Source organism: Pristis pectinata, chromosome 7 (genome assembly GCF_009764475.1).
Source record: "Pristis pectinata isolate sPriPec2 chromosome 7, sPriPec2.1.pri, whole genome shotgun sequence".
Lineage (NCBI taxonomy): Eukaryota > Metazoa > Chordata > Chondrichthyes > Rhinopristiformes > Pristidae > Pristis > Pristis pectinata.
This window is the reverse complement of record NC_067411.1, coordinates 74,603,760-74,630,943: the sequence shown is the minus strand read 5'-3', so window position 1 is coordinate 74,630,943 and position 27,184 is coordinate 74,603,760. Positions and strand designations below refer to the sequence as shown.

General features: G+C 39.7%; 1 protein-coding gene across 1 annotated transcript in view; it reads right to left on the bottom strand.

Annotated features, from left to right (window-relative positions):
* frmd3 (FERM domain containing 3) overlaps positions 1–27,184 on the bottom strand; it is a 134,257-nt gene that overhangs the window by 63,789 nt on the left and 43,284 nt on the right. The window contains exon 2 of the mRNA XM_052019431.1: positions 7,443–7,547. Coding sequence (XP_051875391.1) covers positions 7,443–7,547 — 105 coding nt within the window. The remainder of the gene's footprint in view (positions 1–7,442; positions 7,548–27,184) is intronic.

The following is a 27,184-nucleotide window of genomic DNA, read 5'->3' as shown; positions in this document are numbered from 1 at the left end:
CAGTCAAACGTGCTACTGAAATGTGGCTTTACAACATAAAACATAGAGCATAGAACACAGAACAGTACAGCACAGGAACAGACCCTTTGGCCCAGGATGTTGCGCTAAACTAATTAAGCTAATGACACCTAATCCCTTCAGCCTGCACATGGCTAATATCCCTCCATCCTCTACATATTCATGTGCCTATCTCAGAGTCTCTTAAACACCTCTATCACATTTGCCTCCACTACCACCCCTGGCAGTGCATTCCAGGCACCCACCACTCTCCATAAAATACCTGCCCCACACATTGCTTTGAACTTTCCCCCTCTCACCTTAAGTGCATGCCCTCTAGTATTAGATATTTCGACCCTAGAAGAAAGATACCGGCTATCTTTTTTCTAGACTCTAGCTATGCCTCTTATAATCTTGTAAGCTTCTATCAGGTGTCCCCTCAGCCTCCACCACTCCAGAGAAAACAATCTTAGTTTGTCCAACCTCTTCTTATAGCATATACCCTCTACTCCAGGCAGCATCCTGGTAAACCTCTTCTGCACCCTCTCCAAAGCCACCACATCCTTCCTATAAAGGGGTGACCAGAATTGAATGCAATATTCCAGATATGGCCTGAGCAGAGTTTTAAAAAGCTGCAACATAACTTCCTGTTCCTTGAACTCAATGCCTCGACTAGTAAAGGCAAGCATGCCGCCCTATTGACTGTGCGGCCAGAATAAGACCCATCAACTATTTCTCCGGCCCTATCTGCAACTGATCTATATCCCGCTGTATCCTTGGCAATCTTCTACACTATCCACAACACCACCAAACTTTGTGTCATCTGCAAACTTACTAACCCACCCATCCACATTTTCATCCAAGTTATGTACATATATCACAAACAGCAGAGGCCCCAGTATGGATCCCTGCAGAACACCACTATTCACAGACCTCCAGCCAAAATAAAACCCATTGACCACTATCCTCAGTCTTCTACGGGCAAGCCAATTCTGAATCCAAACAGCCAAGTCACCATGGATCCAATGCATCTTAATCTTTTGGATGAGCCTACTATGAGGGACCTTGTCGAATGCCTTACTAAAATCCATGTAGACAACATCCACTGCTCAATCAACAGTGGTAAAAATTCACTTTGGTTGGTGGTCAAAACTCTCAATGCTGCACTGGGGATCAAAGCAGTCAGTAAATCATTTATTTGAATTTCCCTAACAAAATCCTGCCCCAGCACCACCACCTAGCACCCCTGCCTCATCAATTGGAAAAGATTTGAACTGATATGCTCAGCTACTGATTCCTTTTCAATGCTATAAGGTGGGGAGTGAAACTCAAGGAGAGTCAGGCCATCACCAGGCATGAACAGAGCTAGTCCCCACCGTTCAACATCTTACTGGGAGATGACGGGGTGCAGTGGGTTGTAGGGATGAAGAGGGAAATAGTTAATATCAGGCCTCAAATCTAAGCATATCAAATCTTAATTTGAAATAAACTGGTCAGTACCAGGAGACTAGTTTTTCTTTCAATAAAGTGCAGACTTTCCACTGAATTAGGTGGCCAGGATTTCCTGTTGGCAACAAAGGATTTGGATAGGATGCAAGTGACATAACTAGGACTCTAGAAGTTTATATTAGTACTCTCAATATTGCCTCCTCATCCCCCTACAAATTTATGTGCAGTACAATGGTCTCAGCTGTTTCTTCATCTGCTTCTTATAAGGTATCAAGGATGACCAACCTCCACTCCAGTTCTATCAGTTCTAGGGCGACTGATGAGGCTGATATGGGAACTGCAGACTTTTCCACTGATGGGGCAGCAAGTATCTAATGGATGGTTTGGTGAGTGGTTTGGGAAGTGGTGTGCTCCTTCCACCATATATGATGGGCTTGTTTTGGGAGTCTGGTGTCATGTACACAATGGGCCTGTCCAACTGAGTATCATTAAGGACTCAACAGTAGGGATATTAGCCTGGGAAAGGATGTTGATGTTCTTCCAGTGGATTTGGAGAATTTTGTACAGTGTTGTGGTATTTTCCCAGTCCTTTGAAGTGCTTCAGATCTCTCACGTTTTTTTTTGAAAACTGTCACGATTATGGCATCTCTGATGCCCCTGGCACATGCTCCTCAATGGGGAAATTATATTGTAGACTTGTGACTGTAGCTTCTCACCACTGAATTTTGAAACTCCAGTGGGAATATCACCTGCTCCAGAGATCTTCTTCTTAAACAGAATGTGGCATGCTTTGTCAGTCAGCACTGGCAGCAAGGTTGGAGCAAATAGGCTGTGTGGGATGAACCAAGAGCACTCATATCAAGGACAGAATTAAGGTTGAGGAGCTCTTGGAAGTTTTTCCTTTCAGCTGGCATTGATTGCCTACTGACTTTGGCTTTTAGTGGGGTGAGGCCTTGGGTGTTTGGGTTGCACGTGGCCTTGACAGCAGTGAAGAACTTGGGCATCTCATGGCTATTGGCAAATTTCTGAAACTCCTGCACTCTTTCCATTTTCTACCAACTCTTTAGGTCATGTTTTCTGCTGGATCTCAGTATTCAGGTGCCTATAGAGCAGATTCTTTTCCCTGGAGTATGGGAGGAACTTTCAATGCAGGAAAGACTTCCGTTTGCAGTTAATTAGCTCCTGGAACTCCTCATCAAACCAGCCCCATTTCTTCTTAGTAGTGAAGCCTAGAGTCTCTTCACAGCTATGGTGAACCTCAAGGCATTCACATGTACTTTACAATCTATGGATCCTGTTGGCTGGGAGTCAACAGTTTGTCTGTGAGCCTCTGTTGATGAAGAGCTACTTTTGCAGTGTCCTTAAGACCTTCCACAAAGTCTTGAACTTTCAGTTTCTGTTGACATTTATAATTTGGAACCAGGTTGGTGGAAACAGAGTGAATTAGGAAGTGGTCGGTCCGGCAGTTATCAATACCTGTCATAGTGCAGGCGATACAACATCTTTGCAGTTCCCAGCTTGCAAGATTTGTGGTGGCTGACAGAGGTTGTGTGCTCATTCCTCTGATGAAGCAGAGTGTTGGTCATGATGAGACCATGCTCCAAGCATTTTGCCAGGAGAAGGAACCCACTAGAGTTCACCTTCTCTACCCCCTCCTTTGCCAAACCCACCTTCCCAGAAGGTTCACAAGATCACAAAACAAAGGAGCAGAAGTAGGCCATTCGGCCCATTGAGTCTGCTCTGCCACTTCACCATGAGATAAACTATTCTCCCATCTAGCCCCAATTCCCAGCCTTTTCCCCATAACCCTTGATACCCTGACTAATTAGATACCTGTCAATCTCCTCCTTAAACATCCCCAATGATCTGTACTCCAATGAATACAGTCCAACAGCCAACAAGCACTCCTCGTATGTAAGCCCTTTCATTACGGGAATCATCCTCGTAAATCTTCTCTGAACCCTCTCCAACATCAGTACATCCTTTCTAAGATAAGGGGCCCAAAACTGCACACAGTATCCCAAATGAGGTCTCACCAGTGCCCCATAGAGCCTCATCAACACATCCTTACTTTTATACGCCAATCCTCTTGAAATGAATGCCAACATAGCATTTGCTTTCCTTACTGCTGATCCAACCTGGTGGTTAACCTTTAGGGTATCCTGCACGAGGACCACCAAGTCCTTTGCACTTCCGAATTTTGAATTTTCTTCCCATCTAGATAATAATCTGCCCATTTATTTCTTCTTCCAAAGTGTACAACTGCACATTTCTCAACATTGTATCTCATCTGCCATTTCTTTGCCCATTCTCCTAAACTGTCCAAGTCTCTCTGCAACCTTTCTGTTTCTTCAACACTTCCTGCTCCTCCACCTATCTTGGTGTCATCTGCAAACTTAGCCACAAAATGATTTATTCCATAATCTAAACCATTAATATACAGTGTAAAAAGAAGCGGCTCCAACACCGACCCCTGCAGAACACCACTAGTAACCAACAACCAACCAGAACAGGATCCCTTTATCCCCACCCTTTGCTTTCTGCCTATCAGCCAATGCTCCACCCATTCTAATATCTTTCCTGTAATTCCATGGGCACTCATCTTATTAAGCAGCCTCTTGTGCAGCACCTTGTCGAAGGCCTTTTGAAGGTCTAAATAGAAAACATCCACAGCCTCTCCCTTGTCCATCCTACTTGAGATTACCTCAAAAAATTCCAATGGGTTGGTCAGGCAGGAAATTCCCTTCATGAAACCATGCTGGCTTGGACCTATCTTGTCATGCACCTCCAGGTATTCCATAACCTCGTCCTTGAGGATCAACTCCAATAACTTTCCAACCACTGATGTCAGACTAGTAGGCCTGTAATTTTCCTTATGCTGCCTCCCTCCTTTCTTGAACAGTGGAACTACATCTGCGACCTTACAGTCCTCCAAAATCATGCCAGAGTCCACTGATTCCTGGAAAATCATCTCCAATGGCTCCACAATCTCTAAAGCCACCTCTTTCAGAACCCGAGGGTGCACTTCATCCGGTCCAGGAGACTTTAGTCCATCGAGCTTCCTGAGCACCTTCTCTCTAATAATCTTGACTGTACTCAATTCTATTCCCTGAGACCCCTGACTATCAGGTATATTGCTGATGTCTTCCACAGTGAAGACTGATGCAAAATACTCATTTAGTTCCTCTGCCGTCTCTTTGTCACCCATTATAATTTCTCCAGGTTGTGCCTCTTCCCACTGGAATTGAAGTTTCCAAGAAGAATCAGTTTGTTTCTCTTTTGGATGTTGACCAGTGCTTTATCAAGGTCAGAGCAGAAGTCCTCCATGGCCTCACCCATAGCTTCCAGGATCAGGGAGTCTGCACTGGTGATCATAGCATGTTGGTTCCATGTAAGAGTAAGCTAGTTTGATCTCTAAAAGGTATACCGAGTACCTTGTTCTTTAAGCTGACCATCTCCTGCCCTGTGTGACTCACTGAAATTGGCAACACCAATATCAAAATATTTGAGTTCCTGAGCTCTGATAGCAGCACTGGTATGTCGCTGTTGGGACTATCCATGAGAACTATTCAGCTGTGAGTCATTTTCATACATTCTTTTCTTAACCTGATGTTATGGGTTTGCCCCACTCCAGAGATTTGAGCAGAAAAGTGTAGGCTGATGTGCACATGCAATATTTGGTGAGTGTGATGCTTAGTTGAATATCGCATCCTGTGTCTTCTAAGGCCCAATCTGCCCATTCTAGTGAATCACGTGGCAGCATTTCAAAGAGTTGGAGACCTATCTCTGGTCTCCTTGCCAATATGTATTCCCCACCAAGATTGCCAAAACAAATTTTGTAGTCATTATCACATTGCCATTTACAGACTAGCTGCTGATTTACTTACAATGACTTCAGAAGTACTTCTGAACCTTTTTACATTATAAAGTGCTCTGGGACATGCTGAGATCCTGAAAGGTGAATAGCCAATGTTATTCCTTTGTTTAAGAAGGGCAATAGGGATAATCCAGCAAATTACAGGCCAGTGAGCCTCACATCAGTGGTATGGAAATTATTGGAGAATATTCTTAGGGATAGGATTTACTTGCATTTGGAAAAGCTTGGACTTATTAGGGATAGTCAGCGTGGCTTTGTGCGGGGAAGGTCATGTCTTACAAACTTGATTGAGTTTCTTGAGGAGATGAAGATGATTGATGAGGGTAGGGCAATGGATGTTGTCTGCATAGACTTCAGTAAAGCATTTGACAAGCTCCCTTATGGTAGGTTGATTCAGAAGATTAAGGCACATGGGATCCACAGTGACTTGACAGACTGGATTCAAAATTAGCTTGGCCATAGAGGGTGGGTGTTATTCTGACTGGAGGTCTGTGGCCAGTAGTGTTCCACATGTATCAGTGCTGGGACCTCTGTTATTTGTGACATATATAAATGATTTGTACATAAATGTAGGTGGGCTGATTAGTAACTTTGCAGATGACACAAAAATTTGCAGTTTTGGATAGCGAGGAAGGTTGTCAAATGATGCAGCAGAATCGAGACTAGTTGGAAATATGGGCAGAGAAATGGCAGATGGAGTTCAATCCGGACAATTGTGACCAGGTACACTTTGGGAAAGTATGCAGTAAATTGCAGGAAACTGAGGAGGATTGATACACAGAGGGATCTTGGGGTGCAAGTTCATAGATCCCTGCAAGTGGCAATACAAGTGGATAGGCTGTTAAAGAAGACATGCAGCATATTTGCCTTCATCAGCCAGGGCACTGAGTACAAAAATTGTGAAGTCATGTTGCATGAACTTCAGTTAGGCCACATTTTAATTAGTGTGTGCATTTCTGTTCACCACATTAAAGGAAGGATGTGGAGGCTTTGGAGAGGGTGCAGAAGATGTTCACCAGGATGTTGGGTTGATTAAGAGTATTTGCTACAGTATAAGGAGAGGTTGGACAAATTTGGATTGTTTTCTCTGGAACATCGGAAGCTGAGGGGTGACCTGATAGAAGTTTATACAATTACTAGAGGCACAGATAAGATAGGCAGTCAGAGTCTTTTCCCCCGGGGTGGAAATGTCAAATACTAGAGGGCATAGGTTTAAGATGAGAGGGGGAAAGTTTAAAGAAAATTTGTAAAGCAGGTTTTTGTTTTACACAGAGCAAGGTAGGTACCTGGAATGCACTGTTAGAGGAGGTGGTGGAAACAGATAGGATAGCAACATTTAAAAGGCATTTAGACAGACACATGAACAGTGAGGGAACAGAGGGATATTGACCACGTGCAGGCAGATGTGATTACCTTTGTGGTCAGCACAGACGTCGTGGGCCGAAAGGCCTGGTCCTGTGCTGTACTGTACTGATCTATGTCCTATAAAATCCAAGTTTTTCCCTTTTGACGTTCAGGAGGGAGGCACTTGCTGTGCAACTTAAAGGCATTATAAGTTCCAGTGATATATGGCTGAAGCAGGTCTGACAATTATTTCATTTATTGCCCAAAAATTTCTTGAAGCCTAACTCCCTGCACACTTCTCACATTCCCCAGTAACTTTAACTTACTTCTCCATTCACCCCAAAACGGTTCTAAATTTAAGATACCACTGCAGGCTGACATCAGTCCACTGCAAAAAATCTGTGGTACACTCTAAGTCAGCAGACCTTTATTATGACAATGATGGAAACACTAAAATTAATTCTACTCAGTAACTGAGTGGAAGTATCCACTGAGTCCTGATGACTGGTCAGTGGTTCCACTGGACATTCATATGGCTCCATTAGGTGTGGACTGAAGTGGAGTAAATCATAATGGTCTCCATGATCTATGGGCCTGCTGGCACTCATGGTCTCCATTAATAAAGGAATACAAGACACACAAATGTGGTATCAGATAGTTGCCATACAAGGGGCATTGCATCTCAGCCCCAATTTGCCTTTCAGGAAAGGAAGAGAAAATTGAAAAATAAACAATATATTTTCCACCTGATTAAAAAAATACCTTTAATACATACCCTTTGCTTCTCTGGATCAACATATCTAATGCCAAAGTAATCCTTCTCCAGCAAGCTGAAATGGTTGCAGACATAATCAATGAGGAATTGACCTTTGGCGTCCCTCTGGAAAAGCAAAAATATTGTTCCTCTTAGACAAACATCACTGTTGTATTACCATCATCAATGCCTTGTAAAGCATGAAGTTATTTCCTTAGTTACTGCTAACTCATTAAATCATAGGTCTGAAATTCTGTCCAAAGTTATTCTTTTGGTCACTCCATGATTGAATAAGTAATTTCAGGCCATTTCTACCAGAGTTAAGATTAAATAATTTGAATATTAACTGGGAATGAGAGGTACAGAAGAAACGTTCGTTTAACCCAAAAAAAATTAAATACCAATTCAGCTTTTTTAATCCACATTCAATATTGTTTATATATCATCCTAGTTTCCAAGGGATGCATCTCAATAAACTGCATTTAGCTCAACATTGCTAAAACAATTAGCTATCAGTGAAAAGTAAAATGCAAGATTATGAGTACATTATATCAACCACAGACAATGCAGGAAGTTCCAACAATATCTGGGGAAAGATTTTGCTATTGCTGTAAAATATTTTAATCCAATTATCAATCAAGGCATAACTCCGTTCCTAGCAACTCATCTGAATTATATGTTAACATAATAAGTCCTCCACTCTTCAGGGTTTATGAAATGTTCCTATAAATTAGGAATAGAGATGACTGAGGGAATTCTGATTTTGAATCAATTTTATTTCACAAAATAAAGATAAATGTTGACAAAAGTAAGTAAAAAAGGCACTGAATTTTCCTGGTATGTACATACACTGTATCCCATTCTAGATAACATACATCAGAAATAACCTAAAGACTCTAGAGAAGGCACAGGAGTGATTTACTTGTACCATTCTAGGGATTAGGCACAGCAGTAAACTTACTGCAGAAATTTAGGTTGTTCTCCTTAGAGCAACTAAGGTTGAGAAAGGAGGAGTTTACAGTCATGAAGGGATTGGATAAAGTAAATTGGATGGCATCTGAAATGGGAACAGGAATAGAGATACATATGTGGGTGTTAACTGTTGATTACAATGCTAGCTGTACTTCGGCTGAATTTAAATATTTCAATTTCCAGCACTGTTGTCTGGCTAGATATGTTAATGGGGGCCAACATCATGAGTATGTAGCACCAGTAAAACCTATTCTGCACTCCATAAAACTATCCCTTTCAAAGCAGGGGTTACATAGGTTCTGATTCTACAATTGAATCAGACTTGGGAAACAGTACAAGAGAGAGCGAGAGAGAAGTTCAAAAAATTTGAATGCCACATTGGAGATGGTGGAACTTGGGATATACGTTCTGCATCCTAGTGGAGCAATGGGGGCTCTAACCATTCTCAGGATGCAGGTAGCTCTGAATCATACAACAAGAACCTGGATACAATGCCAAAAGAAGCTGAAGGAACTTAAAAATAACAAAGGAATGAATCTTCAAATTCCATATCATGCCTATTGCACCACTGATCTCAAACAAAGGTCAATTCACCACACCTATCACTCACCTACCAACAAATATTATTGATCAGGCCTTGCATCCATGTCTGAATACTTGCATGCAATGCCAACTATTCAATATGAGAAGCACATCACATCAGCATTGCATTGCAGAAAACTCAGTGACACAATTCCCTCCCTTATTGATCGAGGAAATGCAAAACTGGAGACAACAGGAACAATGGAAGAGGAAAAGCATATTTGTAGGCTCTAACTCCCATGGAGGAGATAGTGCTAACCATTACTGAAAAAACCCATTGCTAAGGATAGGACCATGGTGTAGCTGAATACTTCGCATGTGATGGTATCCTCATAATTCTCCTTCTCACATTCCACCTCTTCCCACCTTTCCAAACTACCTTTACCCACATGCCTCTTTTTGAAAATACCAAGGAGGTATTAATGAAAAAAACATACTATCACTCGATTTCACACGCTCACAGCTTCAGTAATTTACAATGAATCTTATAAGCATGATCTCCATATGGTGAGACTCTATACATGAGTGCCCCATGGCCAAGGCAGAGGGGAAGGAAAACGACAATGACAGCTTGACAAAGGGCAAGGTTGCACACCAGTTCTGCTGCAGAGCAATCAGATGAGAATTTGAGGAAGTAGCCTAGCAATCCACTTCAGTGATCTTAAAGAATAAAGATCAAGAATTCTCAGACGATTCTTGTATCACTTACTGTGATGTACAGGGATAGATTACATAGAAATATTTAAAATGAGTGGAAGTCATTCTGTGTGAAATTTGTGGTAATCATCATAACACTACCAAATGAAAATGGGTTAAAATCTTCAACAAAATAGTGAACAATGGATTTCAAAACAATGCCTTGGTGTGATTGTCACTAAAATTGGACAGCATCATTTCAATCTCAATATATTACTACACTCTAACATAAACCTAAATATAATAATGTAAATCTCCAAAAATTGTCAGTAAACTATCCTTAAGACAACCAGACATTTAGATGGTGTTGTCACCGCACTTCTTGCATATTCCTAGCTGTAGAATATGGATTTGGTTTTACAGGGAGGTGCAGAATTCCAGAAAAGATATCCACTGATGAAGAAACAGTGTTATTGGGCCAGATCCCTCTGATAGCTATTCAACAATTCTATAGGTAGCTGCAGTATATGCATCAACACATTCCAGACTTCAGCACCTACGTAATGCAGTACAGAAGTACAGAACATGCTGGAGGCTACATGTGTTAGTAATTTACTTCCCAATCTGCCCCTGGACTCAGCCTTACATAACTCACTTCACTGATGAGAATGGATACACTTCATATCTGGCACCTCAACTGTACACTAGCCCCAGACTTCACACTCAGTGTGCCCTATTCATTAGAGTGGGGTTGCTGACCTTTGTTAAAAAGGCAAGGTTAGCTAGTTTTTTTTCTCTTTTTCCACTGTACATGACTTTAATTCATTAATTTTTTAAATGTTTTTTATATTTTTAAAATATTTTAATTATTTAAAGTAATTTCACCTCTGATATCATAATGATCTCTGATGTCTCTGATCATTATGAGCTGACAAAGGCCTTCAGGGCAGTGCTGGAGCAGGGTGTTGGAAAGCTTTGCTTAGGGGCCTAGTCACTCTCAGCTGTAGAATCAAGGCCTGCAGAATTTTAGGAGCCATGTGACCGCATGAGGTAAGTGCAGGTGCAGAGCTATCTCAAGGACAACTGTAGGTAATTGGTCATATCATGCATGATCTGGCCCATTGTGTCCAAGTCTGAAAGACAATGAAGTTCCACAACGTGGCAATCTTTTTTTTGGTGGCAGAGGTCACAAGGAAGCAAGTAATCTTGTTAGTTTCCTGTAATGTATCCTGCACATCACAGCTTCTACATCGAAAGTGTGGTGCTGGTGGGGTAGGGTATTTAGTTCAGTAACAAGGATACTTCTCTATCCCGGTCAATGTTGAGTTTCTTGAAATGTTGTTGAGGTGGCACCATCCAAGATAGTAATCACTATTACAGTGCTCTCCAGACTTCAGTCTTGGAGAGGGTGGAATAGGATTTTCAATTTTTATTTTAATTCAGCAATCAAGTCTGGAAAAATCATATTCTATACAGTTGAGTATTATAAAAGAAACTGCATATTCCTGCAAAGCATTCAATGGAGAGCCTATGCTCAACAGTTTAAATAAAATACCTTTAAGATTCCAAAGAGAGATAATTATTTCAAGTTGCATCAAAAACATGCCAAACAACTCTGCTAATATAGCATATACCTGCTTATATTATATAGCATATACCTTTCTTTTATTTGACAAAGAATAATCCATCTCTTTGAGTGATAGCTTACAATCACAATTTTCAAACCATAAACACAAAATAAAAACAAATGTTATTTTATGCTAATGCAGTTTGGTCACTACTGTTTCGAATACACATCTGATTTGCAGATTGGCATCATGTTGGCTAATACCCAGTTCCATGAGGATTATAGTCCTAAAATTAGAATCTGCAGGTGGCAAAATTGTGGTTTTGGCCAATCTTTGTTCATACTAATACTATCAACAGGATGTGTGATTTCTGGATTTGCAGCTACTTCCTGCAACTAAACTATGTATTTACTTGTCCAAACACATAACTTAAATCCAAAGAATAAAATACCAGTCAAAGGTGCTTCAAAGAGTGCAATAAATCAAAAGTGGATGACTCTGCCAATCTTTGTTCATACTAATACTATCAACAGGATGTGTGATTTCTGGATTTGCAGCTACTTCCTGCAACTAAACTATGTATTTACTTGTCCAAACACATAACTTAAATCCAAAGAATAAAATACCAGTCAAAGGTGCTTCAAAGAGTGCGATAAATCAAAAGTGGATGACTCTGCAAAGAAAGCAATGTTAGGTGGAGAGTGTGGTGAGGGTTTAGTAGGGAATTCCTGGGTATAATAACGACACTGTTGAAGACCACTTGCATGTCAAGCAAGCAGACTCATTCTCCTTTCACAGTCAGATGAAAAGATAGTTCCAGGACAGAAGAACAAATTGTTAGATTAGAAATAGACTTTCCCTCCCCTATATCATTACTATGAAATAGTTTGGATACAAGGATGAGAATTTAATGCGGGAGGCACAGGGACTGTAATGTTAGTGAGTATTGTTGAACTGGACTTAGTGCAATATAAAATAATGGCAGTAGAGACTGGGCAAACTGATGGTTATGGGGATTCATTGAGGACAGTTGCTAAATGAAAATGCTCATACTTTCAAGTCTGAAGAACCATCCGCTTATCTTAAATTATTTCTGCCTTAGATTTGTACACAAGAAAATGCAGAAATAAATATATCTAATAGTATTCTAAGCAGCTTTATTCAATTTGATATTTCCAGTAGTGCTTTCAGATTGATCTGATTATGATTTACAATGACAACTTCAAATCCCTGTTTAAAATATGCTAATTTGTTTTAATATATAGAATGCTGAAAAACCAGTGCATGGTGAAAAATACTAACACCTCAGGTAGCTAACAGTTGGCAATGTAATACTCTTGATGGAGAATTATTTGCACCTCCTCAAAATGCTGATCTTAACATGGTAAACTCAGCATTTGGGAATTTGAGGGTGTGAACATTACAGAATCCCAGCTATTCTCAATCATGAAATGCTGGCATTATTCTACAACACATCCACAGAATATAATTCAACATCAAATAATAAAAGCATGAAAAAACCTCAGGTCAGAGAATAAGCCTATTCTTTATCAGTCCACATGAGAACTGACAATGCATTGTGTACACTATTAATTAACCATGCGGGGTGCCAGAAATCAGATGAACCTAGCCAAGCATTCAACAAGCCATTACATATGTACCACAAGCACAGAACTATGATCAGCATGGCAGCAGATTATTATCACACATTTCTCTGTAAAAATCTTCTTTGGCACTGGCCTCAGTAATATGGAAGTCTGAACACAGTTGACATTAACAATAAACAAAGCACATCACGTATTTTGTTTCACAACTTTTCTGCTGCTTAAGGTAGAAGCATGATTTTTGCTTAAATTACTTTTACAGCATTTATCCGTAATAGAATTTCCACTAAAATCAGAATAACTTAACCTATGCTTTTAATACAATTCACGAAAATGAATAATGGTTGTCCATGCGTTCCTAGTCATGTCCTAAATTATTGAATAACCAACAGAAGACAAGAAATAAAAAATGAATTCTGGAGGGGTTTGGAGAATAGCACAAGAAATTTCTCAAGAGATAACAGCAATAGGATTAAAGTAAATGCAACGTTGAATAATGACTGACAGATGTGGATACATGAAACTGGCTCTCTCTGTAGCTAGTGAAAGGCAAAAATTAAAATTTAATGCAGCTAGTAACATTCAGTGCAGCAATGGAGCTTGTTAGAATTGATTCACTCCATACGTATACTTTCCTTTTTAAGATCTTCATGGTTAATTTACTGCCGTGTTGAAAAAGGTTTTTGAAGTTAGCTTCAGTGAGATTTTAATACACCTGTCTGTAGCTCAAATTTCAACCTCTATTCTTAATAAATTTTACTTAAGTCACTTAGCTTATTTCCATCAGTTTATGTGTAAGCAAAAAGAAACAATCCATTGTGCTTTATTAATTATTTAAAACTACACACTTTACAGACTTGTATTGCAATGAAGTTCTTACAAAAGATATACTGAGAAACATGCATTTAAATTTAATTAGCCCAAATACTAGAAAAATCCGCATGTAGTGGTGGCTGTGGGGGGAGAGGGCAAGGATTTCCTCCATATTTGGCTTGTGCACCATTGCAACTTCAGCAGAATTTCTTTTAATGTCTGTACCTAATTTAGAATGGCAGCACGGGAGAAGCTTTATGGAAATGCACCACTATGTGTTTATACTTAACATTGTCCATACCACATGCCACTCAGCCCATCGTGTATATGCCAGTTTTCAGAGCAATCCGATCAATCCCATTCCTGCTCTGCAACCGATGCACATTGACACTTCACTGATTCTCTTATCACCACTGACAGAAGGTGTAATATGCCAATTAACCTAAAAACCCACATGGTCACAGGATGTGCAAATACTAGATGTAAATACAAGATACAAATGTGCCAGAGGTCAGAATCAAAAACAGGTTGATGGGAGTTGTGAGACACTTGCTCTACCTACAGTGCAACTGTGCCACCTTTCAACAGTTTTAATAATACCATTAAGTTCTTTATCTTGTGGAATTAGCAATAAAAGTGATAAAACACAAGAAATAAGATTTAGTCTTTTGACAGAACCTTCAGCAAACTTTGGCTAAGAATAATGTTGATGCTAAATTACTGTCAGATTGTTAAAATTTTGATTTCCCCTCTAATCCCTGGCCTATTACTCAATCCCTGGCTATTACTCAAAGTACATGGGTTCCCTAATTGATAAATGACCAACAATCACCATGCCGATTCCACATGTCTTACCATGTTGGGAGATGTTGCCTTTGTCTAACTATGGCCCAGCTGCCACAGAGAGCTTTGTTGGACATTTAAATCCTTAGATCTCATAAACTAGGGAGATAATTATTGGTCCTGTTGTTCAGCGAGGTTCCAGGTGCCCCATTGTCCTTAATGCACTGTTATCTACTTGTATTTAACTAACCTCATCAGCACAAATAAATTCTAATACCCAAGGCTTGGATTCTTTATCTATCATTAAAAATACAGACCATCTGAAGTGATTCATATGTTCAATTATTCTGTTATTCTTGGTGATGAACCTCAATTTAGCACTGCCATTCAATATGATCTTTGCTGATCTGCCCTAGGTCTCGTTCTCCCCTGTCCCAACACCAAATAGCCCTCAATTCCCTGATCTTTTAAAAATTGATTTTCCTCCTTGTTAAATACCTCCCGTGATCTAACCTCCACAACCCTCCAGCAACTTCTGCTGGAAGAAATTCCAACGTATCTCATCTTGTTCCCTCATTCTAGGCTCTCCCACTTGTGGAAGTATTTCAACAGTTTTCTTGTCATGTCCCCTTAGGATCTTACATGTTTCCATAAGATCACTCCTCAATCTTCTAATCTACAAATAATGCCAATCTAACTTTGACGGCTATCTCATTCCAGGAAGTAGTTGAGTGAATCTTTTTTGCTCCACCTCTAATGATAGTATATCTTTTCTTAAGTGGACCAAAACTGTACACAGTACCCCAATACTGTGCACAATTGTAAGGATACTTCTCTATTTCTGAACTCCAAAGTCTCTGCAATAAAGACCAGTATTCCCTTTGCCTTCCTAACTATCTGCTGAACATGCATGCTAACTCTTCGTGTTCCATGCACAAGGACATCTAGATCCCTCTGTACCCCATTCATTAATAATCTCCATTTCAAAAAGAGACTGTCTTCTGATTCCTATTATTCACACTATCCTAAGTTAAACACTTAGGAACAAGCATCAGAGCACTGAAATCAGTGATAGTATTAAGTGACTGAAACAAAATCTAACAATAAAAGTATTCCTATTCTGTTCTCCACTTACTTTTGATGGAACTTTCCTATATATTTAAAACTAAAAAAAAAGAGGTAACAGCATATTGGTAGATTGGACGTAAGAAGCATAGCTACAAAATGGTTCTTGTCACGACTGTGGGATCAGATGCTATTTATACTTTATGATGTTGGAAAAGAATTTGGATAAGGCCAATTCCTAAATAAAGAGGAATTATCCATTCCTAGAGAACAGAACAAGAGTGTCAGGGGCCAAGAAGAACAAAGGAATCAGGAAGTACTGTACTTAACAGTGAGTGTCAAATGTATTATAGTGACCTCTAAGGCTGGAAGCAAAAACCTAAGTGGAAATAATAAACAAGCAACCATGGGCAGTGAAGAAATTAGAGAAGATTATGATACACCAACCTATCCCCACCACTACTGCCATTCTTCAATTTATCTATTCTAACGAAGTTAAACGATGGTGAAATAGAACTTGTGTTCTTACAAACCTGTCACCAATCCTTACGGACATGAGCACAGAATAGGAAAACAAGCATGTAAGGAAGAAAAACACTATTCAGTCTGAGTTATCTGCTGCTGTTTAACCACAGTAGGAGTTTTTAATTTTAAAACAACATGCCTTTGTTGATGTGGATCATGTGATTTACTGATCCCATATCAGGCTCTTCCACCTCAACAACAGAATGTTTATTGAGACTTTGAGGAAAACAGACATATGTATTCATAACGGCCCATTCTGTACAATTGAAAACATAATATTGAAACATCAAACTGAATCAAATTCAGGCGTTCAGCTGAATTAGCTTGAACAGCGTCACCATAGTTCACAGTTCTTCATGTTAAACCAAATGTTTGGGAACATGTAGCCGATCTTATAGAACTTAAAAAAATATTAAAGTAACATATTAAGAAAGGCTTCACTTTGGTTCACTTCGGGAGATCCAATTATAGAGAGAATATTGACATCTCAATGTGCACAAAGATCTAACAGAATGATGCAAAAATGAATAACAGCATTTTGGCTGAATTGCAGTGTTTCCTCTAGTTTTAACTGTTCCTAAGAGAAAAGATGGTTAACAGATATTGGAAATAGTGTGGGGTTGGAAAGTGAAATGTTTTGCCACTGGAGTTGATTAGGCAGAGACTAGTAAGGGAAAGGAATTAACTATTTCAACAATAAAAGGAAAGTTAGGATAGGAAAAGAACTATTAAGAGATAGATCAGTACTACAGGTTATGACATGAAAATGGCAGAAATATTAAATAATTATTTCTTTTTGGTATTTCTCATCAGATGATGAGATGAGTAATGAGAAATGAGATAAGCGCATTTAAAATAGAAAAAGGAGATATATTAATCAAACTCAAAGAGGATAAACTCCTCCCCCACCACCAGTCCAGATGGATTGCATCCATGCATTTTAAAAGAATCTTCTGAAGAGATAATGTAGACAACGCTATACATATTTAATAATTTGTTGGGACTGATGGATAATTCATAACATAATGCCTATATTTAGGAATGGGATTAGACTATGTCTAGGGAAGTACAGAGCATCAAGTTAACAAAGATGGTAGAGAAAAAAATAGAATACTGGACATGCAAACAATACTGTAAGTCAGGATTGAACCAAGGCTGTTAGAACTTTGATACGCAGCATTGCCTAAGATGCTCTTGAATAATGCCCTCTACATTTTGGAGCCCATAAGCCACTTCCTCTTCACCAATCCCCAACATCATCTAGTACTCATAACACACTTGTAACAGACTTAGCCATCAGGATGCTTTGCAGTGTTTGGAGGAGGAGGAACAGGTGAAAAGTGGAATCACTTTGAACTCAATCTCCATTTCTATGTGCCCTTTAACCAATTGGATATAAATATATTGTTGAAAAAGTGACCTGGAGAGCTTTATGAGGCTTCCTTCCTCTAGCTGACATAACAAGGACCAGACTGAATGAAATATTTTCTCAAGTAGAATTCTTCTATTTTTTTTTGGCCGTTTTTTGGCACCTGGCACGAATGCAAGGCCTTTGGTGTATTCAGTACATCTTAGCTTAAGTTTGCATGAAAACAAGAAAGAAAACACTTACTTCTTCCGAAGTTGATCATGAATTCAAGTGTCCCAAGAATGCCAGCCACAGGTAGCAATCATGTAAATAAACATGCAGTGCAAATTTAAAGCACTGTTGCATGGGAAGCAACAAGTGCAGGTAAATAGCTCATCACCATCTTCACACCTACATTCAGCAGTTATTCAATTTTGCTCCTACAATGGTTTCATGCCAAAGGTTTAGTATAAAAAAGTATAAAAAAAGACCCGGTATATGGTTAACTAAAAAACATATGGGCTAAAGGAATGGATTTTCTTTGTAATTAATCACAATCATATTTATTATGATGCACCGTCAATGTTACAATAAATCATGTTATTTTCCTCCCTGTCTTCTGCTCAGCTTCTTTTTAAAAGAAGACCTTAATACAATCCACTGCAATCAAGACATACTCCCAGTAAGTGGTCTCACAACTACAAATTATTCCTGTTGTCTGAAAAATTTAAAAGATGTATCACAAAGTTATATATTAATATAACTCCATTAACTAACAAATGGAGAAGTAACAAAATATATGGATAAGGGCCATGCAATCGGTATCTTCTACATGAACTTCAGTAAGGCCTTAGACAAGGTCCCACATGGGAGGCTGGTTCAAAGAGTTAGAACCCATGCATACAAGGTAAACTGGCAAATTGGATCCAAAGTTGTCTTGGTAATAGGAGACAGGGGATATTAATGGAGGGTTGGTTTTCTGATTGGAAGCCTCTGACCTGTGTAGAACACAGGGATTGGTGCTGGGATCCTTGCAGTTTGTCACACACATTAATGAACTGGATATGAATGTTGAAGGTGTGATTAGTAAATCTGCAAATGACCTAAAAATTGGTGGTGCTGTTGACAGTGAGGAGGATAGACTTAGGTTACACAATGATAATGATCAGCTGGTAAATTGGGTGGAGCAATGAAACTTAATCCTGATAAGTACATGGTGATGCATTTTGAGACGTCTAATAAGAGTGGGACACACAACATAAATGGTAGGGCCCTAGAGAGTATTGAAGATCAGAAGGACCATAGATCCCTACAGGTGGCATTGCAGGTAAATGAGGTGGTGAAGAAGGCACATGGGATGCTGGTCTTCATTAGCCAGGGCATAGAATATAAGAACACGGAGGTCATGGTGCAGCTTTATGAAACATTGATTAGACCATGGCTGGAATACAAAGTGCAGTTCTGGACACCACACAATAGGAAGTATGTGAAAGCACTGGAAAAGGTACAGAAGAGATTTGCCCAGATCTTGCCTGGGTTGGAATGTTTCAGTTATGAGGAGAGACTGGATGGGCTTGATTTCCTTGGAGTGAAGGACACTTGGGGGGGGGGGGGGGTGCATTATACAGCTAAAAAATGATGAGGGGCATAGATAGGATAGGTAGTGAGAAACATTGCCTCCTAATACCAGAAGGTACAGATTTAAGGTGAATAAGAGGATTAAGGGGGGATTGGAGGAAGAATTTTTGCCATCTGGAAGGTGGTGGTGGCAGATACTCTCACAGCATTTAAAAAATATCTGGGTGAGCACTTGGATCACTAAGGCATAGAAGGCTATGGATCAATTGCTGGTAAATGGGATTAATATAGTTGGGTACTTGATGGTTGGCATGGATATAGTGGGCCAAAGGGCCTGTTTCTGTGCTGTATGAATATGACTATGTCTATGACTATGACAATAGATGTGAAGATTGGGAGACTGGAATAACTAAATGCATTACACATCAAAAAATGCTAAATTCACTTAACATTTCTATGCCTATAATTTGTGATACAAATAATTATAAAATATTACCCCCAAAAATAATTCATTACACTCTTAAATATGCAAGGTATTTGTAGATTTTTGAATGTTTGTACAAAATTTACATGAAGAGAATTTTTTGTAAGATTCACTATGTGATAAAGCAATATTTACAGTGAAATGTTATTGCAATAATACACAAGAGAGTATGCACATCATAAGACTCCAGCTGCTAGTGAATGATAAAGTACTTAATGTGATAGGTCTCACAGAAAATGAATAACATTATGATAGAGACATATAGGATAACAAAAAGCTGACAGCATTACTAACCCATGAAGCAAAGTCTACACAGCTGATAAATTTCTATAAAACACAAAATTGAATGAGTACATGTTAAAGGTAAAAAAAAAGGTATAATGTGAGAATAGAACTATATAAAAAAGACACATATATGATGGATCACTGAAGTTTCAAACTGAGAATCATCTCGAGAGGCAAGGAGATGCCAACGTGAACACTATTGCTAAATTCAATCAAGCAACACTAGATGATTTTTATTTCATTATTCTTCTGTGAGGCAACTTGGGTATCTTTTCTATGTCATGGTGCTGTATAAATGGCTGTTGTTTTGGGTTATGGACAAAAGTCGGTTCATTTGTTGGCAAGTGCACAGAGCTCCACCACTAACTTGGTAATGTTGATTGACAGACAGGAAGTTGTTGGCCACCAAACCTTCATGGGGATAAATCTGGTCACTAAATGAGAGGAGGGTTAAAGACTGTTGTAAGATCCCAAGTCGCAATGATGAATGGATCTCAAAGTAATTGTAGGACTTAAGATCAAAATATATTCTACTGTAAGAAAAATCATTTCTATTCCTCTGTTCTTTGAGAATATTCAGAATATATTTTGGACTAGTATTGCATGTGCAAGTCATTCACCATACCACAGGAATGTGGTCATCGCTGAAAAGATTTATCCCCATGAAGGTTTGGTGGCCAACAACTTCCTGTCTGTCAATCAACATTACCAAGTTAGTGGTGGAGCTCTGTGCACTTGTCAACAAATGAACCGACTTTTGTCCATAACCCAAAACAACAGCCATTTATACAGCACCATGATATAGAAAAGATACCCAAGTTGCCTCATAGAAGAATAATGAAATAAAAATCATCATGACCCAAAAGAGGCTGTATGCAGGAAGACAAAATGCATGGTCAATAAGGTGGATTTTAGGGGAGTTTTAGACCAAGTAGTGAAGCAGAGATACTTAAGTAAGGAATTGCAGAGCTTGCTAGATGACCAAAGACGTAGCCACCAATGATGATTCAATAGCATTTCAGAATGCACAGGGGCCAAAGACAGGATAAGCTTACAGGGATAAAGTCATAGATTATAATTTTAAATTTGAAACATTAGCAGGCCGTGATCCAACATATATCAGTAAACACAGACATGATGAATGGGTAGGACTTGCTACAAGATAGCATCAGAGTATGGATGAGCTGAAGTTAATGGAGGGTGGTGAATTGGAGGCTGTAAAATACCAGCATGACATATCCTGACTAATACATAACTAACCCAGCGATATAATTAATCACTACTTCCTTTGTTCTTCACTGGGCCACACGTTAAGTGCTGATTGTTTTCAAGTCCATATCCATTTCTACTTCACCTTTAGCAATTTCATCTCCATCAGGCTTTGCTTGTAACATCTATTTTTCCTCTGATAAAGCAGCATTTTGTATTTGTCTACACTGAATTTAATTTGCTTCAGACCTGGCCATTTACAGATGTTACTTAACTCATTGTTACATTCTTAGCTGCTTCATCCAACTGACTGAGCCCTCTCTAGTTTCAAACTATCTGCAAATTAATTAGTTTAAGCATTTTAATCCATAATATAATTGTGCACAGGGAGCCCAGCATTTGTACATGTTATGGCAATGATAACAGAGGGAAATACTCAGTATTTCCCCCAACTCAACATCATGTACCTTCCCAATGTGTTACTTTCTTTCCTATACACAGTCTCTTGCTGTCTTTGAAACCCCTGAACTCCTTGATGAAGTTACTGCCTTAGAATCACTGTTTGTCTCCATTATTTCCCATTAATAAATGTACATAAAATATCAAACAAGAAGTTTGGAACACTCAAGCCAATTAGGAATATCATTCCATATGAGCTACCACAATTAATTTTTGGGTTTTTAAGCACCAGTAGCATTATGTCCTTCTTAAATAAAATCCTCATATATCCAGCTGCTCCTCATTCAAATAAAATGCAAGGCACATCAGGCAACATCATCAAATAATTTTCTTGCACAACTTATCACTTTAAAAATAGCTACAGAGTCCATTCAAATATCAAAAATGTTGGTAAATATTATATACAGTGGTATTGCAAACAAACTTATTTGCATACTATATACCACCACATAATGATTGTTGTAATTACTGCAGTAAGTTAACATGAAGGACAGCTTGAGAGAGGAAAAATGAAGCGCATCTTTTGGCGTAGATTCACTCTTGTTCAATGTGAGAGACCAGCACCCATCAAGTCCTTAGTCTCTCGCATTGGACAAGAGTGAAACTAAGCCATAAGATGAATTGCATTTTTCCTCTCTCACTCTATCTTTCACATTATACCAAATGCACTCAATCTGCACTTTCCTCCTGGCACTGGTTCAAGTGCCATAATATCTTCAGATGATATGATTCCTTTAATGGATGATGAAAGTAAGAAGTGAGAATGTAACTGGAACAGCCCACTATCTAGAAAGACTGGAAATCAATAAGTCAATGAAAACTTCCATTACCATGCCACTTAACCGAAATGAATGGCAGAAAATGACTTGCTGGAAAAACCAACTGATTGAAGGGAAGAATATATTCTAAATGGAGTCTATGTAATTAATCTAAATGTGGTCTGACATGTAAATGAAGCTATTAAATGCATACAATCCAATGTTGTACACTTTGGCTTACTGGCACTAACTTAAGCAGAAAATAAGCCCACTGCACATGTCATGGATTCAACAGGCAGACCCATCTGAATTACACAAGACACAAAACTAAATAAGTTGCCACATGTTGTTCCTTTATTCAAGAAAGGGAGTAGAGATAGCCCAGGAAATTATAGACCGGTGAGTCTTACTTCAGTGGTTGGTAAGTTGATGAAGAAGATCCTGAGAGGCAGGATTAATGAACATTTGGAGAGGTATAATATGACTAGAAATAGTCAGCATGGCTTTGTCAAGGGAAGGTCCTGCCTTACAAGCCTGGTTGAATTTTTTGAGGATGTGACTAAACACATTGATGAAGGAAGAGCAGTAGATGTAGTGTATATGGATTTCAGCAAGGCATTTGATAAGGTATCCCATGCAAGGCTTATTGAGAAAGTAAGGAGGCATGGGATCCAAGGGGACATTGCTTTGTGGATCCAGAACTGGCTTGCCCACAGAAGGCAAAGAATGATTGTTGATGGGTCATATTCTGCAAGAAGGTCAGTGACCATGGTGTGCCTCAGGGATCTGTTCTGGGACCCTTACGCTCTGTGGTTTTTATGAATGACCTGGATGAGAAAGTGGAGGGATGGGTTAGTAAGTTTGCTAATGACACAAAGGTTGGAGGTGTTGTGGATAATGTGGAGGGCAGTCAGAGGTTACAGCAGGACATAGATAGGATGCAAAACTGGGCTGAGAAGTGGCAGATGGAGTTCAACCCAGATAAGTGTGAAGTGGTTCATCTTGGTAGGTCAAATATGATGGCAGAATATAGTATTAATGGTAAGACTCCTGGCAGTGTGGAGGATCAGAGGGACCTTGGGGTCCGAGTCCATAGGACGCTCAAAGCAGCTGCACAGGTTGACTCAGTGGTTAAGAAGGCATACAGTGTATTGTCCTTCATCAATCGTGGAATTGAATTTAGGAGCCGGGAGATATTGTTGCAGCTATATAGGACCCTGTCCAGACCCCACTTGGAGTACTGTGCTCAGTTCTGGTTACCTCACTACAGGAAGGATGTGGAAGCCATAGAAAGGGTGCAGAAGAGATTTACAAGGATGTTGCCTGGATTGGGGAGCATGTCTTATGAAAACAGGTTGAGTGAACTCGGCCTTTTCTCCTTGGAGCGACAGAGGATGAGAGGTGACCTGATAGAGGTGCATAAGATGATAAGAGGCATTGATCGTGTGGATAGTCAGAGGCTTTTTCCCAGGGCTGAAATGGTTGCCACAAGAGGACACAGGTTTAAGGTGCTGGGGAGTAGGTATAGAGGAGATGTCAGGGGTAAGTTTTTTACTCAGAGAGTGGTCAGTGCACGGAATGGGCTGCCGGCAACAGTGGTGGAGGCAGATACGATAGGGTTGTTTAAGAGACTTTTGGATAGGGTTGTTTAAGAGACATGGAGCTTAGAGGGCTATGGGTAAGCCTAGTAATTTCTAAGGTAGGGACATGTTCGGCACAACTTTGTGGGCTGAAGGGCCTGTATTGTGCTGTGGGTTTTCTATGTAGGATCTGCTTGTTGTTCAATAGATCAAAGAGTTGCCAAGCATTGACTGTCCATTGGGGTTTAATTTACTGCAGTGCATAGCTGATGAATGTATAATGTGAAAATGCAAGTTCATTGCACATAGAGAGGAAATATGTACTAAAAATATGTATCATGAATGTTCTCACTTGCTCAATAGTGTAGCACCCTAATATGCTAAAAACCAAGCCTCAATTTTAACCTGGAGCAGGAGGGCAGGATTCATGGTCAGAGCAGCAGAGAACAAGACCCAACTGCAGCAGGGTGAGGTCCTGCGAATTTAACTGATTCATTTAACTGCCTCATTTAACTGATTTTCTCCAAGAGACCACAAGACCATCCAACCCCTTGAGTCTGGTCCTTCATTCAATACGATCATAGCTGATCCAACATGCCTGAAGTCCAATTTCCTGCCCTTCCCCCACAACCCTTGATTCCCGTATTGATTGAAATCACCTTTAAGTATATCCAGGACTCTGCCCCAACTACTCTCTGTGGCAAGGAGTTCCATAGACTCGCAACCTTCTGAGAAAAGAAATTCTTTCTAATATCAGTCATAAATGGACACCCCTTAATGCCTCTGGCACGGTAGTGTAACGGTTAGCGTAACGCTACTACAGTGCCAGCGACCCAGGTTCAATTCCGGATGCTGTCTGTAAGGAGTTTGTACGTTCTCCCTGTGTCTGCGTGAGTTTCCTCTGGGTGCTCTGGTTTCCTCCCACATTCCAAAGACGTACGGGTTAGGAAGTTGTGAGCATGCTATGTTGGCACTGGAAGCGTGGCGACACTTGCAGGCTGCTCCCAGAACACTCTACGCAAAAGGTGCATTTCACTGTGTGTTTCGATGTACATGTGACTAATAAAGACATCTCATCTCTCTCACCTCATCTCATAAGAGGAAACATTCTCTCAGCATTTACAGTATCCTGTCCATCTCCTAAGAATCTCAGCACTTACACTATCTAGTCCCCTAAGAATCAGAAATACTAATGGATGAGCGGATAAGATTACACTCCTGCAGGCAGGATTCCAAGAAAATACATCTCACCTAGGACACCAATGGTTATGATTTGTAATGATCAAGGCTGGGGAGGTGTACAACCTCAGCGTGGAAGAATCTAAGGATTCTTTGCAGAGGTGAGGAGGATTACAGGCTCACAAAGCAGCTTTAAAACAATTCAATTTAACATAACTAGGCCTCTCCTGTTCCTGATTTTGCTTGATGGCAAATTTGATTCATGGCAAAAGTACTCAGCTGGAATTATACATTTCATCGGTAAATTTGTGTTGGCAGCTAAATTAATCCATCAAAATTTAAATACCTTTGGTGCTCCTGTCAGTCTGTGAGTGTTAATGACATGAGGCCTGAACACTACACAAAGCACCTAAGGGTAAGTGAATCAATGATGGTGTCTGCTCCCAGGCCAAACACCCCAGCAAAAACAATGGATAAAAACTGGCCCCCACACAATTCAATGGCAACAAATTAACAATATAGTTATGCAATTTTCTTCCTTTTATCAAGCAATACAACAACATGTTTTAGATGCCATTTTTTCATTCATCCAGTTTCAAGTTAACAATGATTGAAATTGATGGGAACTGAACCTACAGACCTCTTTATATTTCATCAAATCAAGATCTTAAAACAGTTCCATCTGGACTATTGGCATTAATTTGTGAGAAACTCAAGAGAACATGGGCAGCTTGGCAAACCTTCAAAATTAGCTTTCAGGTTACCTGATTAAAACTTTAAATACACTCCATTAGTTGCTCAGTAATTGCACTGGCTCAGGTTTTACTTCACTCTATAAACCAGCACTTTTCCAGGTTCTATTCACACTCCATCCTGAGGTAGCTAATCTCAGCTAGTTTAGAGGTAGAGGTTTTATTATTGGCCTAGACATCCTTGAACAAAGGACAAGAAAAAAGATAGTTGTGATTCAGTTTCTCCAACATCTCAATACACATGAATGTTAAGGGAAGCTTAATGGAAAGAGGCCAAAATTCCACAACTTTGGCAGGAATTGTCTTTGGGAACTCCATTAGAATAGCAATAGGAGGACTGATTTCCCAGGGTCTTTACATTATTTACAGATTTTCAATAGAATTCTTGCCTGTGACAGACTGCCATTGGGAGATTCAAGACTGTGGCAGTTGAAGAAAAATAGTAATTTTCAATCTGTAAGACTGTAATCAATTACATTTGCTGGAAGAAAAGATCTGATTTAAATTTTAAGTACCCTTCTGCTGTCCATACCAATGCCACACACAAGCTGCAAAGTAATCAATATTACAATGTTATCAATGGCAAGGAAAGTATTGAATTATATTCTATCATCTTTAAGGCATCATTCGAATTTGCCCATTTCTTTTTGTGGGCATGGCCAACACCAATCTCCCTTTGGGTGAAGTATCTTGGAAGTGGTAGTAGGCCTAATGGGGATGAATTTTGATGTGGAAGAGGACAGAGGGTTCGGTGCAGGTGATGATTGAAACACCTGGGAGTGATTGACAGTACACTGGATTCTAACTCACAAGCTTAGAAATTTAACAGAAGCCCAATAACATAATCAGAATCAAACATGTGGACAAGGGCTTTGTCAAAGGCTTTCAGTGACCAGTGAGCTGCCTGAATTTGCTGGCTACATGCTGTCGGAAATACACTGTTTCTTCCAGCATGCTCCTGGGCACAATCTCCCAATAGGTGGCAGGTCCTGCACAGTGAGGATCTGCACAGTGCTGTCCTGAATGGCCTTGGTGCCCATCAGGTTTCTGCCTTGGCTCACCAACTGTCCAGGAATCAGATGACCAGCTGTACTACAAAGTTACCCCAAATGTATTTCAACCATCTCAGTTTTACATTTTATTTGTCAGATCAAAGTCTTAAAGTTTCAGGGCTTCTTATCCTGCTTTTTGTTTGCTCTTGAAGCACATTCCTCTTCAATTTTTGTAAGTGAAATATCATGGAAATATTCAAAGGCTGAACCTAAATATTCATCTGACATTTTTAAAATTAAATCTTGACGGCAATTCCATGAGTTTGCCATGCTTAAATCGCCACTGTTAAAGTGCAGAGTTTTGGTCCACTTACCCAAGACAGGATTGGAGGCAGTCCAAAGGAGAGTCACCGGGCTAATTTTCGGGATAAGAGAATTGTTATATCAAGAGAAGCCGAACAGATTGAGTCTGTATTTTATTTTGGAGTTTAGAAGAATGAGGGGTGATTTTTTTGAAACATACAAAATCCTAATGGTGCATGACAGGGTAGATGACAAGATGTTTTTGCTAGTAGGAAAGTCTCAAACAAG